This window comes from Prionailurus bengalensis, chromosome E1 (genome assembly GCF_016509475.1).
Source record: "Prionailurus bengalensis isolate Pbe53 chromosome E1, Fcat_Pben_1.1_paternal_pri, whole genome shotgun sequence".
In the NCBI taxonomy this organism is placed as follows: Eukaryota; Metazoa; Chordata; class Mammalia; order Carnivora; family Felidae; genus Prionailurus; species Prionailurus bengalensis.
In genome coordinates this window covers 17,815,423-17,835,031 of record NC_057347.1, presented here as the reverse complement: position 1 = coordinate 17,835,031, position 19,609 = coordinate 17,815,423, and the positions used below count along the sequence as shown (strand labels likewise).

At 47.4% G+C, this 19,609-nt stretch overlaps 2 protein-coding genes and 1 long non-coding RNA gene across 3 annotated transcripts in view; 1 reads left to right on the top strand and 2 right to left on the bottom strand.

Annotated features, from left to right (window-relative positions):
- The window catches only part of FAM222B (family with sequence similarity 222 member B), a 76,574-nt gene extending 71,583 nt beyond the window's left edge, over nt 1-4,991 (bottom strand). The window contains exon 1 of the mRNA XM_043583548.1: nt 4,735-4,991. The gene's annotated coding sequence lies outside the window, so the exon portion shown is untranslated. The remainder of the gene's footprint in view (nt 1-4,734) is intronic.
- Nucleotides 4,992-12,090: 7,099 nt separating this feature from the next.
- Nucleotides 12,091-16,538, top strand: ERAL1 (Era like 12S mitochondrial rRNA chaperone 1). Its single transcript, XM_043583546.1, has 10 exons — nt 12,091-12,460; nt 13,745-13,872; nt 13,978-14,055; nt 14,452-14,498; nt 14,652-14,713; nt 14,882-14,994; nt 15,086-15,334; nt 15,479-15,628; nt 15,752-15,832; nt 15,947-16,538. The coding sequence occupies exons 1-10, from the start codon at nt 12,178-12,180 to the stop codon at nt 16,067-16,069; spliced, it is 1,314 nt and encodes a 437-aa protein (XP_043439481.1). The 5' UTR covers nt 12,091-12,177; the 3' UTR covers nt 16,070-16,538.
- Nucleotides 16,320-17,299, bottom strand: LOC122485146. Its single transcript, XR_006297796.1, has 2 exons — nt 17,253-17,299; nt 16,320-16,691 (listed from the first exon to the last, which is right to left on the bottom strand). It is a non-coding gene; the product is annotated as an uncharacterized LOC122485146 (long non-coding RNA).
- Nucleotides 17,300-19,609: the final 2,310 nt, after the last annotated feature.

The following is a 19,609-nucleotide window of genomic DNA, read 5'->3' as shown; positions in this document are numbered from 1 at the left end:
TAAATAATAAGGGTGCCTGGGTGGCTCAGTCAGTTGAGCGTCCGACTTCGGCTCAGGCCATGATCTCATAGTTTGTGAGTTCGAGCCCCACATTAGGTTCCGTGCTGACAGCTCAGAGCCAGGAGCCTGCTTCGGATTCTGTGTCTCCCTCTCTCTCTGCCCCTCCCCCACTCAAGCTCTGTCTCTCTCTCTCTGTCAAAAATAAATAAACATTAAAAAAAATTTTAATAAATAAATAACAAAATAAAAATAAATGCATTTTTCATAAAGAAAATTGAGCATTTTTCCACTTGAGTTGTACTTCCTTTCACTCTAAGTTACAAAGCTCTAAAAGGGACATAACCAAGACCTTGATAGGCAGTGAAAAGACAGAAATAGATACTAAACACTTCTCTGCTGAGAAAGCATTCACCTCTCACCATGAGCAGAGTGACTTCACACTTATCCCCACTCTGGTCAGCTGTGAAGCTTCAACCCTTCCCCTGGCCACTTTGCTTCTCACACTACTCTCACTTTCCACTTTATTATATTAGTATCATCTTTTTGGAGTTGCTATTACATTTTAGGAGTTGAAATTCAAGAATGAGGCTCATGTCTTTTCTGAAAATGTTCCAAGCTTCCTGTCCTGCTCTGCTGCATTATACAATGTTACTCTGCCAAATACTTAGCTCATTTCCTTCTCCTGCTTGTCCTGATATGGTGGTACACATCAATAATGCCCTCCCCTTCACATTTTCAGACTTTACTGTCTGCTTGTAATGCCCTATCTTCCTCGTCCATCTATGAGGGTGTATCATGCCTGTTATGCAAAGGGTCTTTACTGACAATACCTGTACCCAGCCATCCATCAACTCTCACAAGTTGTACCTCCCTCTAGTAGAGCGCTTAATGTATTTCATCAATTGTAAGACATACTTTCCCCTCCACATTTCTCTGAAAATAGGACATATCTTACAACTGATAGCATGCCAGTCTTTCTTAACATTTCTTCTTTCTTCCTTGCATGTAAAGTAATTGTGAGCCTTACAATCATTAGCAACACAGAGCTGATGAAATAAAGTATTACATTCTATAATAATTACTTTGTATACATCTGTTTCCTAGGCCAAACTGTGAACTGAGAGGGTCGGGGCTATATGACAAACATCTTTGACCAGCATAGATTTGAGCACAAAAAGAGGGTGCATCCAACAAACACTAGTTAGATAGTTATTTATTTAGCATTTGCTAAGTCTTAAGTAGTATTGTAAACATTTTACATGTATTAAGCACATTTAACCCTCACAACAACCTGTGCAGGAAGTACAGTTATTATAGATGAAGAAACTGAGGTAAAGAAACATAGGGAAGCTCATTCAAAGACACACAAAGTTCCAGAAGATCTGAACTCATCTTTGCTGATTATGTTTTATATTGTTTATCATTTTTCCATTCAGCAAATATTTAACAAGCAATTACTCCAGGCCAACTATGTACTGTGCTAAACACAGGTAAGCAAAACCTGGCCTCTGGAGGCTACTCTGAATCATATATCCATTCTTGAATCCTTTACCCTCCAAACATCAGAACAACCTACAAATTCACTAAGTTAAATCTGCTCTTCTCTTTTACTTTTCAGCATCTTCCCATATAGCCCCTTTTTAAAGTTTTTAGCGCTCTATCAAGAACCAAACAAAGGACAAAAAAACAAAAACATAAACAACAAAAACCTTTGTACTCAATTATTAGCAGCTGTGAAAAGATCACAAAAGACTTCAGTTAAGGAATGGGTGGCCAGATCCAAAGGGTTCTAAAGGAACAAAGGTTCTGTTCATAAGCAAATATTCAAAGAAAAAAAGGTAAAAACACATAATTTTGTTTTTATTTTTTATTATTTTTTTAACACCATAATGTTGTCTTTAAGTAGACTGTTTTAAAATGTTTTCCCTGAGGGCACCTGGGTGGCTCAGTCGGTTGGGCGTCTGACTCCTGATTTTGGCTCAGGTCATGATCTCAGCTTCGTGGGTTCAAGTCCTGCATCTGGCTCTGTGCTGCCTGCTTGGGACTCCCTCTCCCCACCACCACCCTCCCACCCCCCACACACACAAATAAATAAACTTAAAAAAAAAAAAGTTTTCCTCTGAGACAGAAGATACTTTTTAAAAAATTATTCATTTTATCATAATAAAAATGAGCTAGTAACCTTTAATTCCTTTTTTTTTTTTCTTAGCCCTTGCTGTGTCAGAGATTCATGAGTAGTCCTTACATCCCCACTTTAGATAGACTGCTCCAACAACAGGTAATCAAGGCACTGACCACGCCGTCTCTCCCAAGGGAAGACTCTCCATTTGGTAAGTCATCCACCACATAAAAATAACCACAAATAGGAAAAAGAATAGAGAGGACAGGAAATTCTCATCACAACTGAACAAGCCTCTATCATTTTAACATGACATGAATGGCATTAGGGACTCATTTGAACCAATGGAAATTTTCAGTAGAGGGAAAAACACATTACAAAATTAGAAATAAATGTCCAATTATTAAAATAAAATAGGACAACTAAGCCAGCTCTACTTTTATACCTCTACTTCAGGTTCCATCTGGTGAGCAAAGACAAAATAAATTTGTATTCTGTAAATGCCCTATGACAACAGTAACAAGCGCTTTCTTTCAAAACTATCCTCTAAAAAAGAACAATCGTTGGAGGCACCTGGGTGGCTCAGTGAGTTAAGTGTCCAACTTTGGCTCAGGTTATGATCTCACAGTCCGTGGATTCGAGCCCCACATAGGGCTCCGTACCGACAGCTCGGACCTGGAGCCTGCTTCAGATTTTGTGTCTCCTTCTCTCTCTGCCCCTCGCCCACTTGTGCTCTGTCTCTCTATGTCTCTCAAAAATAAATAAATGTAATAAAAAAATAAACATTAAAAAATTTAAAAAAAAAGAAGAAGAATTGGGGTTATGGGCAGTTATTGGGAGAGCCAAGGAACTAGAGCAAAAAATTAAAAATGATATATCACTGTATATTTCCAAGAAAAAGAGGTAAAACACGTTTTACCAGATGGAGAAGTTAACGACAACTAGGGTTCATTTCCCCCATTCCTATAAAATAATTCACTGTTCTTATCTGTGAATCTTCAAGGACCTAGTACAGCCACTCCCTACCTTTGCTCAGATGAAAGACAAATCACTCACTAATTTCCAAAAGGCCTCGCTATTTCACGCTCTTCATCTTTAGGGCCAGCAAAGCTGAAGCATCCATCTCATTCTGTCCTTTTGAAAGAAGTTTCACGTCTTTCAAAAGCTGTGGCTAGAAAGCCATTTTCTCTCTCTAGAAGCACACAGTTTAACTCTGTCCTCTGCTTTGTCTACCCTAAATAACAACAAGAACAGCAACAAAGCCTCAGGAGTGCTCCTTCAGCCTCTCAGAAAAGAACCAGCCACCTCTTGGACAGCTGCTTCTGTCTTTCTCTCAGAGACACTCCACCCTGGAGGTTCCACAGGCAGCGTAACAAAAAAGTGGGGCTGCAAAGCTGCTGTATGCTTATCTGACCTCCAAAACCGAGACACGGCCCTTGGGGCAACCAGAGACTCCCTCGCAAAAGAAAACTTTTATCCAATTCAAAAATAGCAAATTGTATTTGCACACCCCTCTTTGTGCAGCCCTCCCAGCTTGTCTCAAACTAGTTTTCTCGACTCCTAATAAAGCACATTAGTACCAACTGTGTTACATACAAGACAAGGAACCTGAGTGAGCTATGTTCACAAAGCATTTAACAGATTGGCTAATTTCTCTTATTTCTTCCTTTTGAGTAAGGAGCTACACACCATTTGTAAAAATGCCCAAGAGTATGGTATTTTTCCTACACAAGTCTGATGGCTAATTAGTCACATCACAAACTGGTATTTTTGCACATGATCTACTGTGCCTACGTAAAACGCACATATGTGCCTATTGAGGTTTTACAAACAATATGCTTCGCCTTGACAAAGAAATCAATCACTCTACTAATAACGGTAAGGTCTAAAATCCAGTAATATTGTTGGTGACAATAGTACCATCGGTATAGTACCTCCAATTTACAATTTTCGTGCACAATTTCAATCACGTACATTGATGCTTGCAATAATAGCCCACCGAAGCACTACATCTTTCAGAGGTTCAGAAAGGTTAAGTAGGACCTGCCCAAGGTTATCTATCAGCTTTATCAATGGTGGACGTGGTTTCGAACCTGTCAGACTCTAAGTCCCTAGCTTTCTTCCCTAGACCCCTCCCAGCTTTAAACAGAGGGCTCCTGACTCCCATCCTCCGCCCAGAAAAGCCCATGACTCTAGGCGACCGGCCTTCCCTGCCTGGATCAGAGTTAGCTTCTTCAGCTCCAGCAAGGCTTTCATCCTCCACCACCCTCCCCCCGCGACCATTCTCTGAAAGAAGCGGAAAGGGAGAGGCGACCGAAAGCTCCTGGGGGAAGGGACGATGACAAACGGGGAAGCGCGGGACACTGCCCCTGCCGTGGGCTCCTTCACTCTGCCGCACTCACCTCCTTCCCTCCGCCAAGCGGTCCAGCCCTGGCGCTGGCGATCCGGCCACCTATGCCCCAAATTCTCCCATCATCACCTCAAACTGTCCCTCCCCCACGCCCCTTCGCCTCCGACAGGCAGAGCCCACCCCCCCCCTCACCAAGTCGAGGTATCCCTCCACCAAGCCACCCCTCTTCTCTCCGGCCGCCCACCCCTCTTCCACCATCACTCACTGTCGGTGACTGGGCCCGGCCCTCATGGCTGCTCCGTTGCTGCCCGCCGCCGCCACCGCTACTCCACGCCCCGGCCCCTCAGTAGCCGCCGCCGCCGTCGGGACTAGCCGGGAGCCGCTCTTGCGCATGCGCAGCCTGGATTACCGGGGCCCTCTATGGACGCCCGCGCATGCGTAGCCGGAGCCGAGGCGTCTTCTTCAGTGCCTGATGCTCTGCACCCCTGAGTCTCAGGTGGACATGGCCGCTGGCTTCGAGGACCGATTAGGCTTTCAGGCTTCGATGGCCGCCCTTAGGTCCAAGGCCACTGGGTTACCTTGCCTAGGGTTACTAAACGCTTGGACCTCGATCATAGACTTAATGACACTTCCAGGATTCTGGATCCTACTTGCACTTAAAAGGCCCGAATGCAGGTGCTGTGAGGTGACTGATAATGAACTTGGCTCTCTTTCAAAAAGACGATCACATCTAGAATACATTGGATGTAATTGTGTAAGAGGTAATTTTGACATCCCAGAATACACTACTGGCCAGGAGGTGCTCAGAAGCCCCTGGGGATCTTGTCAAGGCGGCACTTAAACTTCTTTGGGACACTGCAAAGTTCAGTCTGTTTATCAAGGGCATACTGTTTATTGGACAGAAATGTTCTGGGCATCTCATATGTGCCATCGAGGAACTTGTAGGCCTATAGTTTCTTACTTTACAGCTCTCACTACAGAGCCTGGCCCTTTTGCAAACTGGTAAACAAAAACTAGACCTTTAGCCCATGGAGACCCAACCATCAGCCCCTAGACCACTGTGCTGCCTTGGCATAGTGGAACAAGAAACTAGGTTAGGGGCGCCTGGGTGGCTCAGTCCTTAAGCGTTGGACTCTTGATCTCAGCTCTGGTCATGATCTCACTATTCATGAGTTCGAGCCCAGCGCGGGCTCCTTGCTGACAGCTTGCTTGGGATTCTCTCTCTGGCCCTCTGCTGCTCTCGCTCTCTCTCTCTCTCTGAAAATAAATAAGCAAACCTAAAAAGAAAAAAAAAAATACTAGGCTCAGTTGAATCTTGGAAATTCAGCAGTACAGATTTGACAGATGAGGGCAATGCACTGCAGTAGAAGGGAAGAGGAGATACAGAACTAAACTCTCTCCTTATCACCATGACCCTCATCCCACCTCTAGCCCAGTCGTACCTCTATAGCCCAGAGTTTGCAGAGATAGGGACCAAGATATAATGTCAGGCAAAAAACAAACAAACAAACAAACAAAAACACAAAATCAAGGAAGAGAAGGGGGGAAGAGGAGGAAAGCAGTTCCATTCTTTCTGTGAAAGGCGTTAAATTCTCTGTACTTCTGGAGAAAGAAAAGCTACTCCTGATCCCAGGATCTGATATGAATATTTAAAGTCCTAATCTAAGACTAAGGAAATTTTTTCCTTCTTTGGAAAGAAGCAAGAATAGGCCCTAGAGTAAAGTTTGAGGATGCTGAAACTGGAGTGCCACTAATATTTCTAATTACAGATTACTCATTTAAAATGCATACAATGGAATGCTCAAGTCACTAAGAAATGAGGTCACTCGCTCTAGCACCTAGGAGTTTGAGGATGTTTTTCTCATCAGATGCATGTAACTTTTACGTACATACCTATATGTTGCTGTGGGAAAAGTATATAGATTAGCGTAATCCGTCCCTAGAAAAGCAGATCTACACAAAAGTGCATGCCTCGTGTATGAACTGCCTCCCATCTCTCGACCCTACATACAGTAAAATGTAACTGGTGACAAGAGTAGGGTGGTGGGGCCCAGGACTAATTCCAGAGGCTAGCTCCTAACTTAGAATAGTTGTCATTACTTGCAAAAATATTACCCTTTGGAATGAGCACATTTGGCACCATGGGGGAATTGCAGAGCCAGAAAAGAGGAAGAATTGATATTGACACTATGTTCTGATGAATGGAATACTAAAAAGAAGGCCAAAGCTGACCCCGAATCTTCTGGGAACTGGACTTTCCTAAACTCTATCACCACAGTCAGTCTCCTGCTGGAATCTTTGTCCTCATAGAGCTTAGAGTCTAGAAGGGGGCATATAATAAAAACATCAAATACTTGAATAACATTTACTATGTGCCGAGCACTGTTCCGAGTCCTTTATACATGTGAATTCTTTTAATCATCACAACAACCCTATGAGGGTACTATGATTATCCCCATTTTATAGATGAGGAAACTGAAGAAGAGAGAAGTTACCTGCCTTGGGGCATTGCCCTGGGGCACACAGTAAATAATGGACCTGAGAATCAAACCCAGAAATACAATCTTTGTGCTCAATCACTCTATTATAAACTGCCTTATCACAAGAGGGGAAAAAAAGGGTCCTAAGAGAGAATTTAACCAGTCATGGAAGGAACAGCCTCTGGGGAGACCTGGAGGTGAGAAAGACTACCAGGCAATTGGGGGACTGGAAATTTTTCAGTTGAGCTGAAAAAGAGGAACGACCAGAGACGAGACTGGTGGAGGCGCTTGGCTGGCTCAGTTGGAAGAGTGTGTAGCTCTTGCTCTAAGGGTTGTGAGCTCAAGCTCCACGATGGGTGTAGGGATTACTAAAAAAAATAAACTTTAAAAGAGAGAAAGTGAGAGATGAGATCAGCAAAGTCAGTTACAGCCAAGTTAGTTTGTACTTTATTCTGAGGGCAGTGAAGCAAAGGAGTGACTTGTTCAGATTGGGGCCATGAGAGGTTGGTGAGACTGTGAAGACTCGTAATGAGGCTCATAGAGCATTTCAGGCTTTGAAATAGGATCGTTGCAGGTAGTGATAAATACTATGAGGAGGTGACATTTAAGTTGAGACCTCAATAGGGGGCAGAAGCCAAATCTAGAAGAACAGAGAAGGCAGGAGTAGCAGATAGAAAGGCCCTGGGGCAGAAATGAGCTTGGTATATTCAAAAGATGGAAAGAAAGCTAATGTGCTGGCAGCCTTGAGAGTAGAAGCAGGGCTCAATGTATGCAAGGACATTGGATGAATCTAGTTGTAATAGGAAGCCATTGAGGGGTGTTAATCACATCCTTCAATTGCTACCTCCTTAAATCTCTAAAATCCATCTGTGTCTCTCCACCATCTTCACTGTATTATCTTAGTGAGAAACACACAATGAAACCTAGTTAGAAAAGGACTTCCAGGGGCGCCTGGGTGGCGCAGTCGGTTAAGCGTCCGACTTCAGCCAGGTCACGATCTCGCGGTCCGGGAGTTCGAGCCCCGCGTCGGGCTCTGGGCTGATGGCTCGGAGCCTGGAGCCTGCTTCCGATTCTGTGTCTCCCTCTCTCTCTCTGCCCCTCCCCCGTTCATGCTCAGTCTCTCTCTGTCCCCCCCCCCCCCAAAAAAAGAAAAGGACTTCAGATGAGGGGAGTTTGGGGTTTTTGCTTTTCAAATGGAAGAGATTAGGCATTTTTAAATGTTTATTTGCTTTTGAGAGAGAAAAAGAGTGCAAGCAGGGGAGGGGCAGAGAGAGAGGGAGAGAGAATATTCCAAGAGAGAGAGAGAGAGAGAGAATATTCCAAGCAGGCTCCCGCTGTCATCAGTGCAGAGCCTGATGCAGGGCTCAAACTCATGAACCATGAGATCATGACCTGAGCCAAAGTCAGATGCTCAACTAACTGAGCCATTCAGGCACCTGAGATTAAGCATTTTATTTTATTTTTACTTATTTATTTTGAGATTAAGCATTTTAAAAATAAATGCTGATGAGAGGAGTGGCGCCTGGGTGGCTCAGTCGGTTGAGCGTCTGACTTTGTTTGGCTCAAGTCATGATGTTGCAGTTGATAAGTTCAAGCCCCGCGTCTGGCTCTCTGCTGACAGCTCAGAGCCTGGAGCCTGCTTCAGATTCTGTGTCTCCCTCTCTCTCTGCCCCTTCCCTGCTCATGCTCTGTCTCTCTCTGTCTCAAAAATAAAAATAAACATTAAAAAATTTTTAAATGCTGATGAGAGGAATATAGTACAGAGAGGAACTGTCTATATAGAAAAGAGAATAATTGGGGGCGCTTGGGTGGCGCAGTCGGTTAAGCGTCCGACTTCAGCCAGGTCACGATCTCATGGTCCGGGAGTTCGAGCCCCGTGTCAGGCTCCGGGCTGATGGCTCAGAGCCTGGAGCCGGTTTCCGATTCTGTGTCTCCCTCTCTCTCTGCCCCTCCCCCGTTCATGCTCTGTCTCTCTCTGTCCCAAAAATAAATAAACGTTGGAAAAAAAATTTAAAAAAAAAAAGAAAAAAGAATAATTCATGTAACAAGGTGCCAGAAGGGGTAAAACAATTAGCCTTAAGATAAGGACATTTATTGAGAGCCTACACTTTTCTAAATCCTACATTGTTCCAAATCCTAGATTCAAATGAACACATGATATTAGGAAGATGTGTTTGTTATTATTTTCTTCATTGTACAGATGATGAAACTGATGCTTGGAGAGTTGAAATAACTTGTCCAAATTCATACAGCTAATAAGTGGCAAGCTGACATATGAACCTAGGCAGTCTGTTTCATCTGATTAACCTCTCTCCTAATCTCACAAAATACAAAATTCCCCCGCAATATCCTTTGAGGGAAAATCTCTGGGAAAGAAGAGAATTAATAAGGCACTTTGACTGACATATTTCCTCTATGTTTTCATGATAGCCCAGGGATTCTTTCAAGGTGTTATCTGTTGCCAGTGCTGTAGTACTTAGCATGTGTTCTTTGGGTGATTTTGCATTTATTTAATTAAACTCTTCAACCACTGCTTAACCTGAAGTTGCCCTTCACCCTAATTACAGTTGAAATGGCATTTCACCTTATTGTTGATGAAAGAATATTCATATTTTTCTGACTGCCAGCTGTCCTATATTTAGTGATATTTTGTTCTTTGGGCATATGGGTGCCCAAAGAACATCCAGAATATCGTGTTCCAGAAAGGTTATTTCTTCCACTAACAGAGCAGGCAGCCTGCAAGCTGGAGCCTGGCGCCATTTGCAAACCATCAGTGCTTTTTGGCTGCCCAGTCTCTGTCAATCCTGTGTCACTCAGGGCTTCTCTGGACACTCCACTGCCATTCCCAAAAGAGCAGCCCAGTCATTTGGTTTCCACCATCCTCCCAACAATCCTCTCCTTTCTGTCTTATATCATCAATTTTCTCCTCTCTACCTTGTCAATGCCATGAGCAAACAAAAAATCTCTGATCTTAAAAAAGAGAAGCCTTAGGGGTGCCTGGGTGGCTCAGTCCGTTAAGCATCTGAGTTCCCCTCAGGTCATGATCTCGAGGTTTGTGGATTCGGTTTGTGGCTTTGAGCCCTGCAGGGGCAGGCAGGCAGGCAGGCAGTTGGGCTCTGTGCTGACAGCTCAGAGCCTGGAGCCTGCTTCGGATTCTGTGTCTCCCTCTCTCTCTGCTCCCTCACTGCTCATGGTCTGTCTCTCAAAAATGAACAAATGTTCGGGGCGCCTGGGTGGCGCAGTCGGTTGAGCGTCCGACTTCAGCCAGGTCACGATCTCGCGGTCCGTGAGTTCGAGCCCCGCGTCGGGCTCTGGGCTGATGGCTCGGAGCCTGGAGCCGGTTTTCCGATTCTGTGTCTCCCTCTCTCTCTCTCTGCCCCTCCCCTGTTCATGCTCTGTCTCTCTCTGTCCCAAAAATAAATAAACGTTGAGGGGCGCCTGGGTGGCGCAGTCGGTTAAGCCTCCGACTTCAGCCAGGTCACGATCTCGCGGTCCGTGAGTTCGAGCCCCGCATCGGGCTCTGGGCTGATGGCTCAGAGCCTGGAGCCTGTTTCCGATTCTGTGTCTCCCTCTCTCTCTGCCCCTCCCCCGTTCATGCTCTGTCTCTCTCTGTCCCAAAAATAAATAATAAAAACGTTGGAAAAAATAAATAAATAAATAAATAAACGTTGAAAAAAAATTTTTTTTTAATTAAAAAAAAATGAACAAATGTTAAAAAAAAATTGTTAAAAAAAAAGCCTTTAACTCCACTTCTCTCTCCCCTCTTTCTATTACCATTCCCTTTTGCTCTGCTCCCTCAGAAAGATCTTATATCTTTTTTTTAAAGCTCTACAGCCTGGGGTGCCTGGGTGGCTCAGTCAGTTAAGCATCCATTAACCATCAGGAAGCTTGATTTCAGCTTAGGTCATGATCTCACAATTTGTGAGTTCGAGCACCGCATCAGGCTCTGCACGGACAACATGGAGCCTGCTTAGGATTCTCGCTCCCCACCCCTCTTTACCCTTCCCCCACTCTTGCTCACACACACACTCTCTCTCTCTCAAAAATAGTAAATAAATAAACATTAAAAAAATAAATAAAACTCTGGCCCAACCCAACCTGGGGTTCAAACTCACAAGCCTGATACCAAGAGCCACACACTCTACTTACTAAGCCAGCCAGGGGCCCCCACCTCTCATTCTCTCTTAAATACACTCTATTTAGGTTTTCACCCAGACCACAATACTGAACAGTTCCTGTCAGGTCACTAACAAATGTCTCTCTCTCCCTCACCACCCTCCCACCACAGTCCCCAGGACACAAGTCCTGTGATAAGAAGCTTTTGTCCATTTTCTTCATTCATGTATCCCCAGCACCTGGACATGGCCTGTACATAGCATATGCTGAGTAAATCCCCATTCCCCCAATCCCCGCCAACATCTCTCTCTCTCTCCCTCTCTCTCCCTCTCTTTTCAAGAGTTTAATCCAGAGGCTCCAAAGGATGAATAAGGCTTAAGGCCACAAACAGCTAAGATATACCAAGTTTTGCAGGCTGCTGAGTCAATCTGGGGAATTGTAGGTGACTAAGCAGCTTCTCCCTTTACAGACCCTCTGTTTTTTCTCCAGAAAGGAATGGTCTCTGAGATGAGATGGTTATGGAGGTTTACAGAAGGGAAATCGCGTCTGCTGCTCCTCGGAAACACAGACCTACGGACTGACTACTCCTTGGGTGGCAGTGGAGGCCGCTGCCGACCGCTAGACCAAGCCAGGGGTGGCACTGGGAGAGGATCCTGCAAGCCTGAGGCTAGAGAAAACTAAAAAGGCCCTTAGGGGGACAGCGGAACAGCACACGCTCCGGCTTCCACGACCTTTCCTCCTTAGATGCGTCAGTTTCTCCAGCCGCGATAAGTTTTGTGTTAAGAGAACGATTTCTGCCTCTAGGCCTCATGGGAGATGTAGTCGCCCAGGAGGCAGGGCTAGAACAACCTTTTACAACACTTTGGCAGGAGAAGAAGAAAGCAGGCTGTGTATAGGAGTCCAAAACAATCATCATGTTTACACAAACTCTAAATACAGATTTTCCTTAGCCTCGGTCAGTCTCCAAAGCAATTTCTCCTTCATCCCACCTCCAGCATCCCGTGCGTCTCCGCTCTCTGGGCCAATCTAGCTCTCTCGTGCTCGCTTTTTCCACTGCTCTATTCACTCTTAGGTGCGTTTCTGGCCAGTTCCCGGAGTGCCTTGCGGCTGTAATGGCTGCTCCGGCGCGGCGCGCTGCTCTGTTCTTTCGGGCGGTGTTAGGGGTCCGGCCGTTGGGCCCAGACGCGGCGAGGGGGTGGGTGACCGGCCTCTCCTCGCTCTTGGACTGTCAGCGGAGGTGCGTGTCTTGTTTCGCGGGCGCCGCCTTCTCTGGTCCCCGTCTGGCCTCCGCCTCTCGCCGTTATGGCCAGAGCTCAGCCTTGGACCGCTTCCTCGGACTCGCTCAGCCAGACAGTTCATTGACTTCTCATCCTCCCGCCGTGTCCATACACAGAGGTAAAGGGCCCAGATAGCTTGTCCCGGACTGTCACAGTTTTAGCATTTAAAGTTCCGAGTCAGGGAAACTCTCTGGGGATATCATCTTTGGTCTTATATCATGGAAAACGATCTCGAGGTCCCCAAAGAGAGGCGAGCCGTGAAGGATCTCACAGGAGAGAAATACCAGGTTCTAAAACTTTTGGAGCCAGAGGATCACAATCAGAGACGCTTACAAAAAGCAGGAGATTGAAGGGCCATGGGCAAAGCACAATTGTGGCTCTCTGCCCGGATTTGGGAAGCAAACTCGATCCGATTAGTGCCCATCTACTTGTCAAGAGACTGAGTTACACCCAGGAAACAGCACTCTCTGATCTTCAAGTAGCATAGACTACAGTCTGGTGGGGAGTCTGGATACAAAAACTGGTCATTGTAATGCATAAGGGACTCCTACTTAGAAATACTGAGAAAGCTTGCAGAGCCTTCATAACACCCTTAATAAGGTGAGACTGTCAGAGCTGGAGGGATTTCTCGCTTTATCTGATCTAGATGTACTTTCATACATGTACACAGATTTACCAGGCACAACTACAGTACAGTTCCACACAGTAATTGAATATTAAGTGCCAGGCATTGTGCTGATTGTTTTTACACAATTGCCAAAAGAAGGTTATTTTTTTTTTTAAGTTTACTTATTTATTTTGAGAAAGAGGGAGACAGAAACCTAAGCAGGCTCCATGCCGTCCGTGCAGAGCCCGATGCTGGACTTGAACTCACAGACGGTGAGATCATGTCCTGAACCAAAATCAAGAGTCAGATGTTTAACTGACAGCCGCCCAGGTGCCCCAAAGTTGTTTTTTTTGTTTTTTTTTAATGTTTGTTTATTTTGAGAGAGAGAGCAAGCAGGAGAGGGACAGAGAAAGGAGAGAGAAAGAATCCCAAGCAGGCTTTGCACTGTCAGTGTAGAGCCTGACAGGGCTTGAACTCACAAACTGTGAGATCATGAGCTGAAACCAAGAGTCGGGCCATCCAGGTGCCCCATCAAAAGAAGGTTATAAGTAGGTGTTGTTTAATATTATCTCCATTTTACATGTGAAAAAACTAAGGGGCTTAGAGAAGTTAGAGAACTTAATAAAATTACATAAACAAATTAACGGGCAAACTAAATCTCAAAGCCAGGTCTCAGCTTCAACATGGTACACTAATCTTATATTCCTTACTTCCTCTGTGGGTGGGTAGGACTGAGTACCTGACAGGATCCATATTGCATTACCTCTCACTCCACTCCTACCCCCCCCCACACAGATGAACAGGATCTCCTCTTGGTCCATCGTCCTGATATGCCCGAGAACCCCCGGGTCCTACGTGTGGTCCTCCTGGGTGCTCCGAATGCAGGAAAGTCAACACTCTCCAACCAGCTGCTGGGCCGAAAAGTATGCTCAATCTTTAACCCCCTTTTCATCTCTCACTTCTTTTCTGCTTATGGATTGTTCTAGAGGGATCTGGGATTTCACTTGGGACTTCTTTGTTTCTGGCAGGTGTTCCCTGTCTCCAAGAAGGTGCACACCACTCGTTGCCAAGCTCTGGGGATCATCACAGAGAAGGAAGCTCAGGTGGTGCGTACCTGCAAGGGGAGTCCAGCAAATAGGACAGAGGGTGAACCTAAGAGGGTCCCCCTTACAGTTAGACATGAAGAAAATGATGTTTAGGTTCATTTCTCTGAGGGAAGGGCCATTAGGCCTCATGCAGTTCTCTCTCTACCTTCCACCTCTGGCATCTAGTCAGAAAGATCTCATTCCCTCTTCACTCCTTTCTCATCTTCCACGTATTCACAGTCATCATCTTTCTCTTGGATCCCATCTAGAACCAAAACAAAGCTGGAGGGTGAAAATCTAAAGTCAGCTTGGCCAAGAGTGGGGGCAGGCTCCTGACATCAAGGATGGCCTTTCTCTCACTCACCAGTCATAAGTGTTCCATCTGGGGGGCTGGGCATCTCTCTTTCCCGATTTTAGATTCTACTTGACACACCTGGTCTCATCAGCCCTGTTAAACAGAAAAGGTAATAGCTGTGGAAATGGGTATGTAGAGGGAAAGGTGTTGAGGAGAGGGCGGGGAGATTCTGTCATAGGGACTGGAAAACCCCCTTATACCCTCTTCCTCATCAGGACTACATCAGTCATAAAACCCTTCCTGACCTATGTTTGTCCCTCAGGCACCATCTGGAGCTTTCTTTGTTGGAAGATCCGTGGAAGAGCATGGAATCTGCTGATATGGGTTAGACTCATGATGGGAATCTGAAGCCCAATTTTCATGGTCATGGCCTCTCTCATTCCTGGTAGTTTGGGGGATGGGGTTGGCCAGAGCCCATATCATGGATCTTTTTGGGGGGTGAAGAGAGAGTGGTCATATCTTTGTCCTCCTCCCCACCCTGCCAACTTCCAGTTGTGGTTCTTGTGGACGTCTCAGACAAGTGGACTCGGAACCAGCTCAGCCCCCAAGTGCTCCAGTGCCTGACCCAGTTCTCCCAAGTCCCTAGCATCCTTGTCATGAACAAGGTGAGCACCACCTACCTGAAGGAGGGGTCTACTTTCCTCCCAGGTGCCCATCTCACTACCTCCCCACCCTCTGCCCATCCCCCATGCCCAGGTAGATTGCCTGAAGCAGAAGTCCATTCTCCTGGAGCTCACAGCAGCCCTCACTGAAGGTGTGGTCAATGGCAAGAAGCTCAAGATGAGGGAGGCTGTTCGCTCACAGGCCGGCACTCATTGCCCGGGCCCCGCAGCTAAGGGCCCAAACACACAGTCTGTGGGAGGCCCTCAGAAGACTGGCTGGCCCCACTTCCAGGAGATCTTCATGTTGTCTGCCCTAAGCCAGGAAGACGTGAAAATACTAAAGGTCAGTTGGCCTTGGCCATAGCCTGTCCTTTGATTTCCACCATATGAAGACAAGCCTCACAGTTCCTCCCGGAAGTAAGAGTGAGTAGGTAGGAAAGTCTTGGTTGGGACTGAGCTGCCCCACGGACCCTCTCTGTACCCACAGCAGTACCTCCTGGCACAGGCCCGGCCAGGACCCTGGGAGTTCCACAGCGGAGTCCTCACCAGCCAGACACCTGAGGAGATCTGTGCCAACACCATCCGAGAGAAGCTACTAGAGCACCTGCCCCAGGAGATACCCTACAATGTGCAGCAGGTGCAGGCACAATGAAGGGGTCTAGGGGCTCTTCACCAGCCACATACCCAGAATAGGCTATCTGGGGCCCAGAGAGGTAGGGGTATAGGCCTGTCTGACTAATCATGGTATCTCCCTGTGCAGAGGACAGTGGTGTGGGAGGAAGGGCCAAGCGGGGAGCTGGTGATCGAACAGAAGCTTCTGGTGCCCAAAGAATCTCATGTGGTAAGCTGGATTAAGCTTGGAGAAGGGACTAGGGGTCTATTAAGCAGGGGTTCTCCTCTCGCACTTAGAGCCCTGAGAGCAGCCTCATGGCCCTCTCTTTTGCTCCACCCTCAGAAGATCCTCATTGGTCCAAAGGGGCACTTGATCTCCCAGATTGCACAGGAGGTGGGCCGCGACCTCATGGACATCTTCCTCTGCGATGTTCGGCTCCGCCTCTCTGTGAAGCTTCTCAAGTGACCACTCTGCTGCCTCTCCCAAGGCATCAAAGCTGCTGGCAGGAGCCACTGACCAGAATGGTTCCTGCTCAGACCCTGCAGGGACTGGTAAGGGGCATGGACACTTCCTGACTAACTTGACCTTGCTTGAGTCTGCACAGCCCCTGCCTGGCCATTTTTTCCCGTTGGAGGAAGGAACCGACCTTAGCTCAGTTCTCAGGTAGTTCCTCTGCCTCGGGCCTCCGCTGCTTAGGTCTAGAAGTTGGTTCTTTGGTGGGAACGATACCACACTGCTTCCAGCTGGCAATGAACCCAGAGTTTCTCTCTCAGGTGCCACTTGTTAGCAGAGAGGTTTTGTTTTTTTTTTTCTTATCCCCTCAGTTCCTCTACCTTGAAACCATGTGTAAGGACTTATGGGTCTTAAGTGAGATAGTGCCTCTCGCCCCATCCCTCCCCCTAGTCTCGAATTCCAATAAAGTTGAAAGACAAGCGTACTGGTTCTCATCTTTATTTCTTTAGAATAAGAAAGAGAAAACTTAACCCGTTCCTTCACCCCCACCCCGTTGTCTGAGCTGGAGTCTCCCTCCCTCCCAGTGTTCCAGTGTTCCGCTCCAGGGTCCTGAGCTCTCTTCTTGGCACGTTTTCTGGGTGCAGCAAGAGAACCGTTACCATTACTAAACTCAGTAATGGTAACGGTTTCCTCGCCATTCCCAAGTGTCTTGGCGGTCAGCAGGCTGTGATAGGCTGAGCGGCGAGCCCCGTAGGTTTGCAGCATCCCCTGCCCTCCTCGTCTGGCTCCAGAGCTGGGGGTACCCGGACTAGTACATCATCTATACTGTAGTATCTCATCGCAAACTTACAGTATATGATGATATCCCAGCCAGGATCCTGCAGCAGGCACAGGGGACTGTGGCAGGGAGAGCCAGGGGCCAAGGGCAGAGCAGGATAGGCCAGTGCTAGACGCCCAGATCTCCCCCTCCCTGGTCCATAGCGCCTGAGCCAGCAACCCCTTGATACTGTGGTCAAGGGCGGCCCAAGTTGCATAGGCAAGGGGACTGGCCTGGAGAACCCTATAAAGCTCAGGTCTGTTGAGATCGCCTCGGGGACCCAGCACCAGAATGAAATAAACCAGAGATGATGCAGTGAGGCAGAAGCTTCCCTGTGGTCACGCCAACAAGCAGACAGGCCCAGGAGAGGGCACTTACCTGGAGCTGGAACTGCAGACGGTGGAGGCCTTTAGAGGTAGGGAGGCCCTGTCCTTGCCTCTCCACTCAAACTGCTTGCTTTTTAATCCACTGGCCCCTCCCCTGGGTGGGGCACTTTCCCGGGTTCTAGAGAGCCCCTCCTCTTAACCCTTTCTCTGCTGGACCCCTTGGAACAAGGGTCTCGATAGAGACCCTCTCGCTATTAGGCCCTTTCTAGTATCCTTGCTAAGGTTAGGGTCTGCGCTTCGCTCCTATCCCCAATGAAGTTGGTCATCTATCTGCTGGGCCTGGGCAGAGGGAGAACAGACCTCCCCCCACCCCCCCATCCCTGGTGGAGGCTGTTGTTGACCATGGCAGTGGCAGCAGCAGTGGTGGTAGTGGGAATGTTAGTTGAACCTCTGTAAAGCAGGGAGGGTCCTGACAGCTGGATCTCTGAATTCTTGGGAAAAGCTCTGGCTTAAATTTCAGTTCCCGGGCCCCTGCCTATATTTGTGTTGAGCCCAAGGAGACTAGACTTAGGCAGTCAGACCTCTTGCCCACCTCTGCCATGGCAAGCTTTCCTGGGTGTGGGGCCGGGGGCCGGGGTGGGGCTCTGCTGGTGATTTGAGGGCAGGTGAATTCCAAGCTCTTCTGAGAGCCAGCATGAGAATGGGTAGAGGCCTGGGCACCTGGGTGGTTCAGTCGGTTGAGCATCCGACTTCGGCTCAGGTCACGATCTTGAAGTTCTCAAGTTCGAGCCCCGAGTTTGGCTCTCTGCTGTCATCTCAGAGCCTGCTTCAGATCTGCTGTCCCCCTCTCTCTCTCTGCCCCTCCCCCGCTCACTGTGTCTCTCTCAAAATCAATAAACTTAGGGGCGCCTGGGTGGTTCAGTCGTTTGAGCATCCAACTTCAGCTCAAGTCATGATCTCACAGTTCATGGGTTCGAGCCCCAGGTCGGGCTCTGTGCTGACAGCTCAGAGCCTGGAGCCTGCTTCGGATTCTGTGTCTCCCTCTCTGCCCCTTCCCTGCTTGTGCTCTGTCTCTCTCTCTTCCACAAAAATAAATAAACATTAGGGGCGCCTGGGTGGCGCAGTCGGTTAAGCGTCCGACTTCAGCCAGGTCACGATCTCGCGGTCCGTGAGTTCGAGCCCCGCGTCGGGCTCTGGGCTGATGGCTCAGAGCCTGGAGCCTGTTTCCGATTCTGTGTCTCCCTCTCTCTCTGCCCCTCCCCCGCTCATGCTCTGTCTCTCTCTGTCCCAAAAATAAATAAACGTTGAAAAAAAAATTTTTTTTTAAATAAATAAATAAACATTAAAAAAATTTTTTTAATAAATAAACTTAAAAGAATTTTTTTCAAAAAGAGAGAGAATGGGTAGGGGCCTGTTGAGAGCTCAAGACTCAGTGAGAGCCTGGCAGTATTCGGTTCTCTTGCCTCTGGGGAAGGCGAGACTCCTGGAGTAGACCCTTCCCTCAAGTAGGGTCTCTGTTATTTTAGACCCCATACTGGAGGACATATCTGCTTCTCTGCTCCCCCCTAGTCCCCATCCTAGACAGTCTGGTCTGTATGCTGGGATGCAGTTATACCCTCCTCTGCAGGGGCAGATGCGGCCAGGATGGGGTGTGGGAGGAGAGACCAAACCCTTTAGTTCCTTGGAGGTGTTGTGCTTCCTGCTGTCGCAGAATGTTGGCACGTGCTCTTCCCTCTGTTTTTTTGTTTTATTTTGTTTTGGGGTTTTTTTTTTTAAGATTTTTTTAGGGGTGCCTGGGTAGCTCAGTTGGTTGAGCGTCCAACTTCTGCTCAAGTCGTGATCTTGTCGTTCACGAGTTTGAGTCCCACATCAGGCTTGCGGCTGTCAGTCTGTCAGTGCAGACCCTGCTTCCGATCCTCTGTCCCCCTCTCTCTGCCCCTCCCCTGCTCATGCGCTCTCTCTCACTGTCTCTCTCTCTCCCCCCAAAAATATTTTTTTTAAGTTTATCTTCAGGGGGGGATGGGCAGAGAGAGAGAGAGAGAGAGAGAGAATCCCAAGCAGGCTCCATGCGATCAGCATGGAGCCCAACATGGGGCTCGATCTCACGAACCGTGAGATGTTAACCTGAGCCAAGATCAAGAGTCAGACACTTAACCGACTGAGCCACCCAGGTGCCCCAATATTTTTTTTTTTTTAAAGTAACCTCTATACCTACCATGGGACTCGAACTTACAGCCCCCAAATCAAGAGTTGCCCGCTCCACCGACGGAGGCAGCCAGGCTCCCTGCTCTTCCCTGTTTGGCATAACCTTCCCTCCTTTCTTGTCTAACTCCTATTCCCTCTTCATCTGTAAGTATCACCTCTGCAGGGAAGCCTTCCCTGGCTAGTTAACTCTCCCTATTATGGGCT

Excerpts from the sequence above, each read along its gene's own strand:
- ERAL1 (XM_043583546.1), top strand. The coding sequence starts at position 12,178 with ATGGCTGCTCCGGCGCGGCGCGCTGCTCTGTTCTTTCGGGCGGTGTTA. Across the intron at positions 12,461-13,744 it reads CGCCGTGTCCATACACAGAG|ATGAACAGGATCTCCTCTTG; the intron begins GTAAAGGGCCCA and ends CCCCCCACACAG. Across the intron at positions 15,629-15,751 it reads TACCCTACAATGTGCAGCAG|AGGACAGTGGTGTGGGAGGA; the intron begins GTGCAGGCACAA and ends CTCCCTGTGCAG.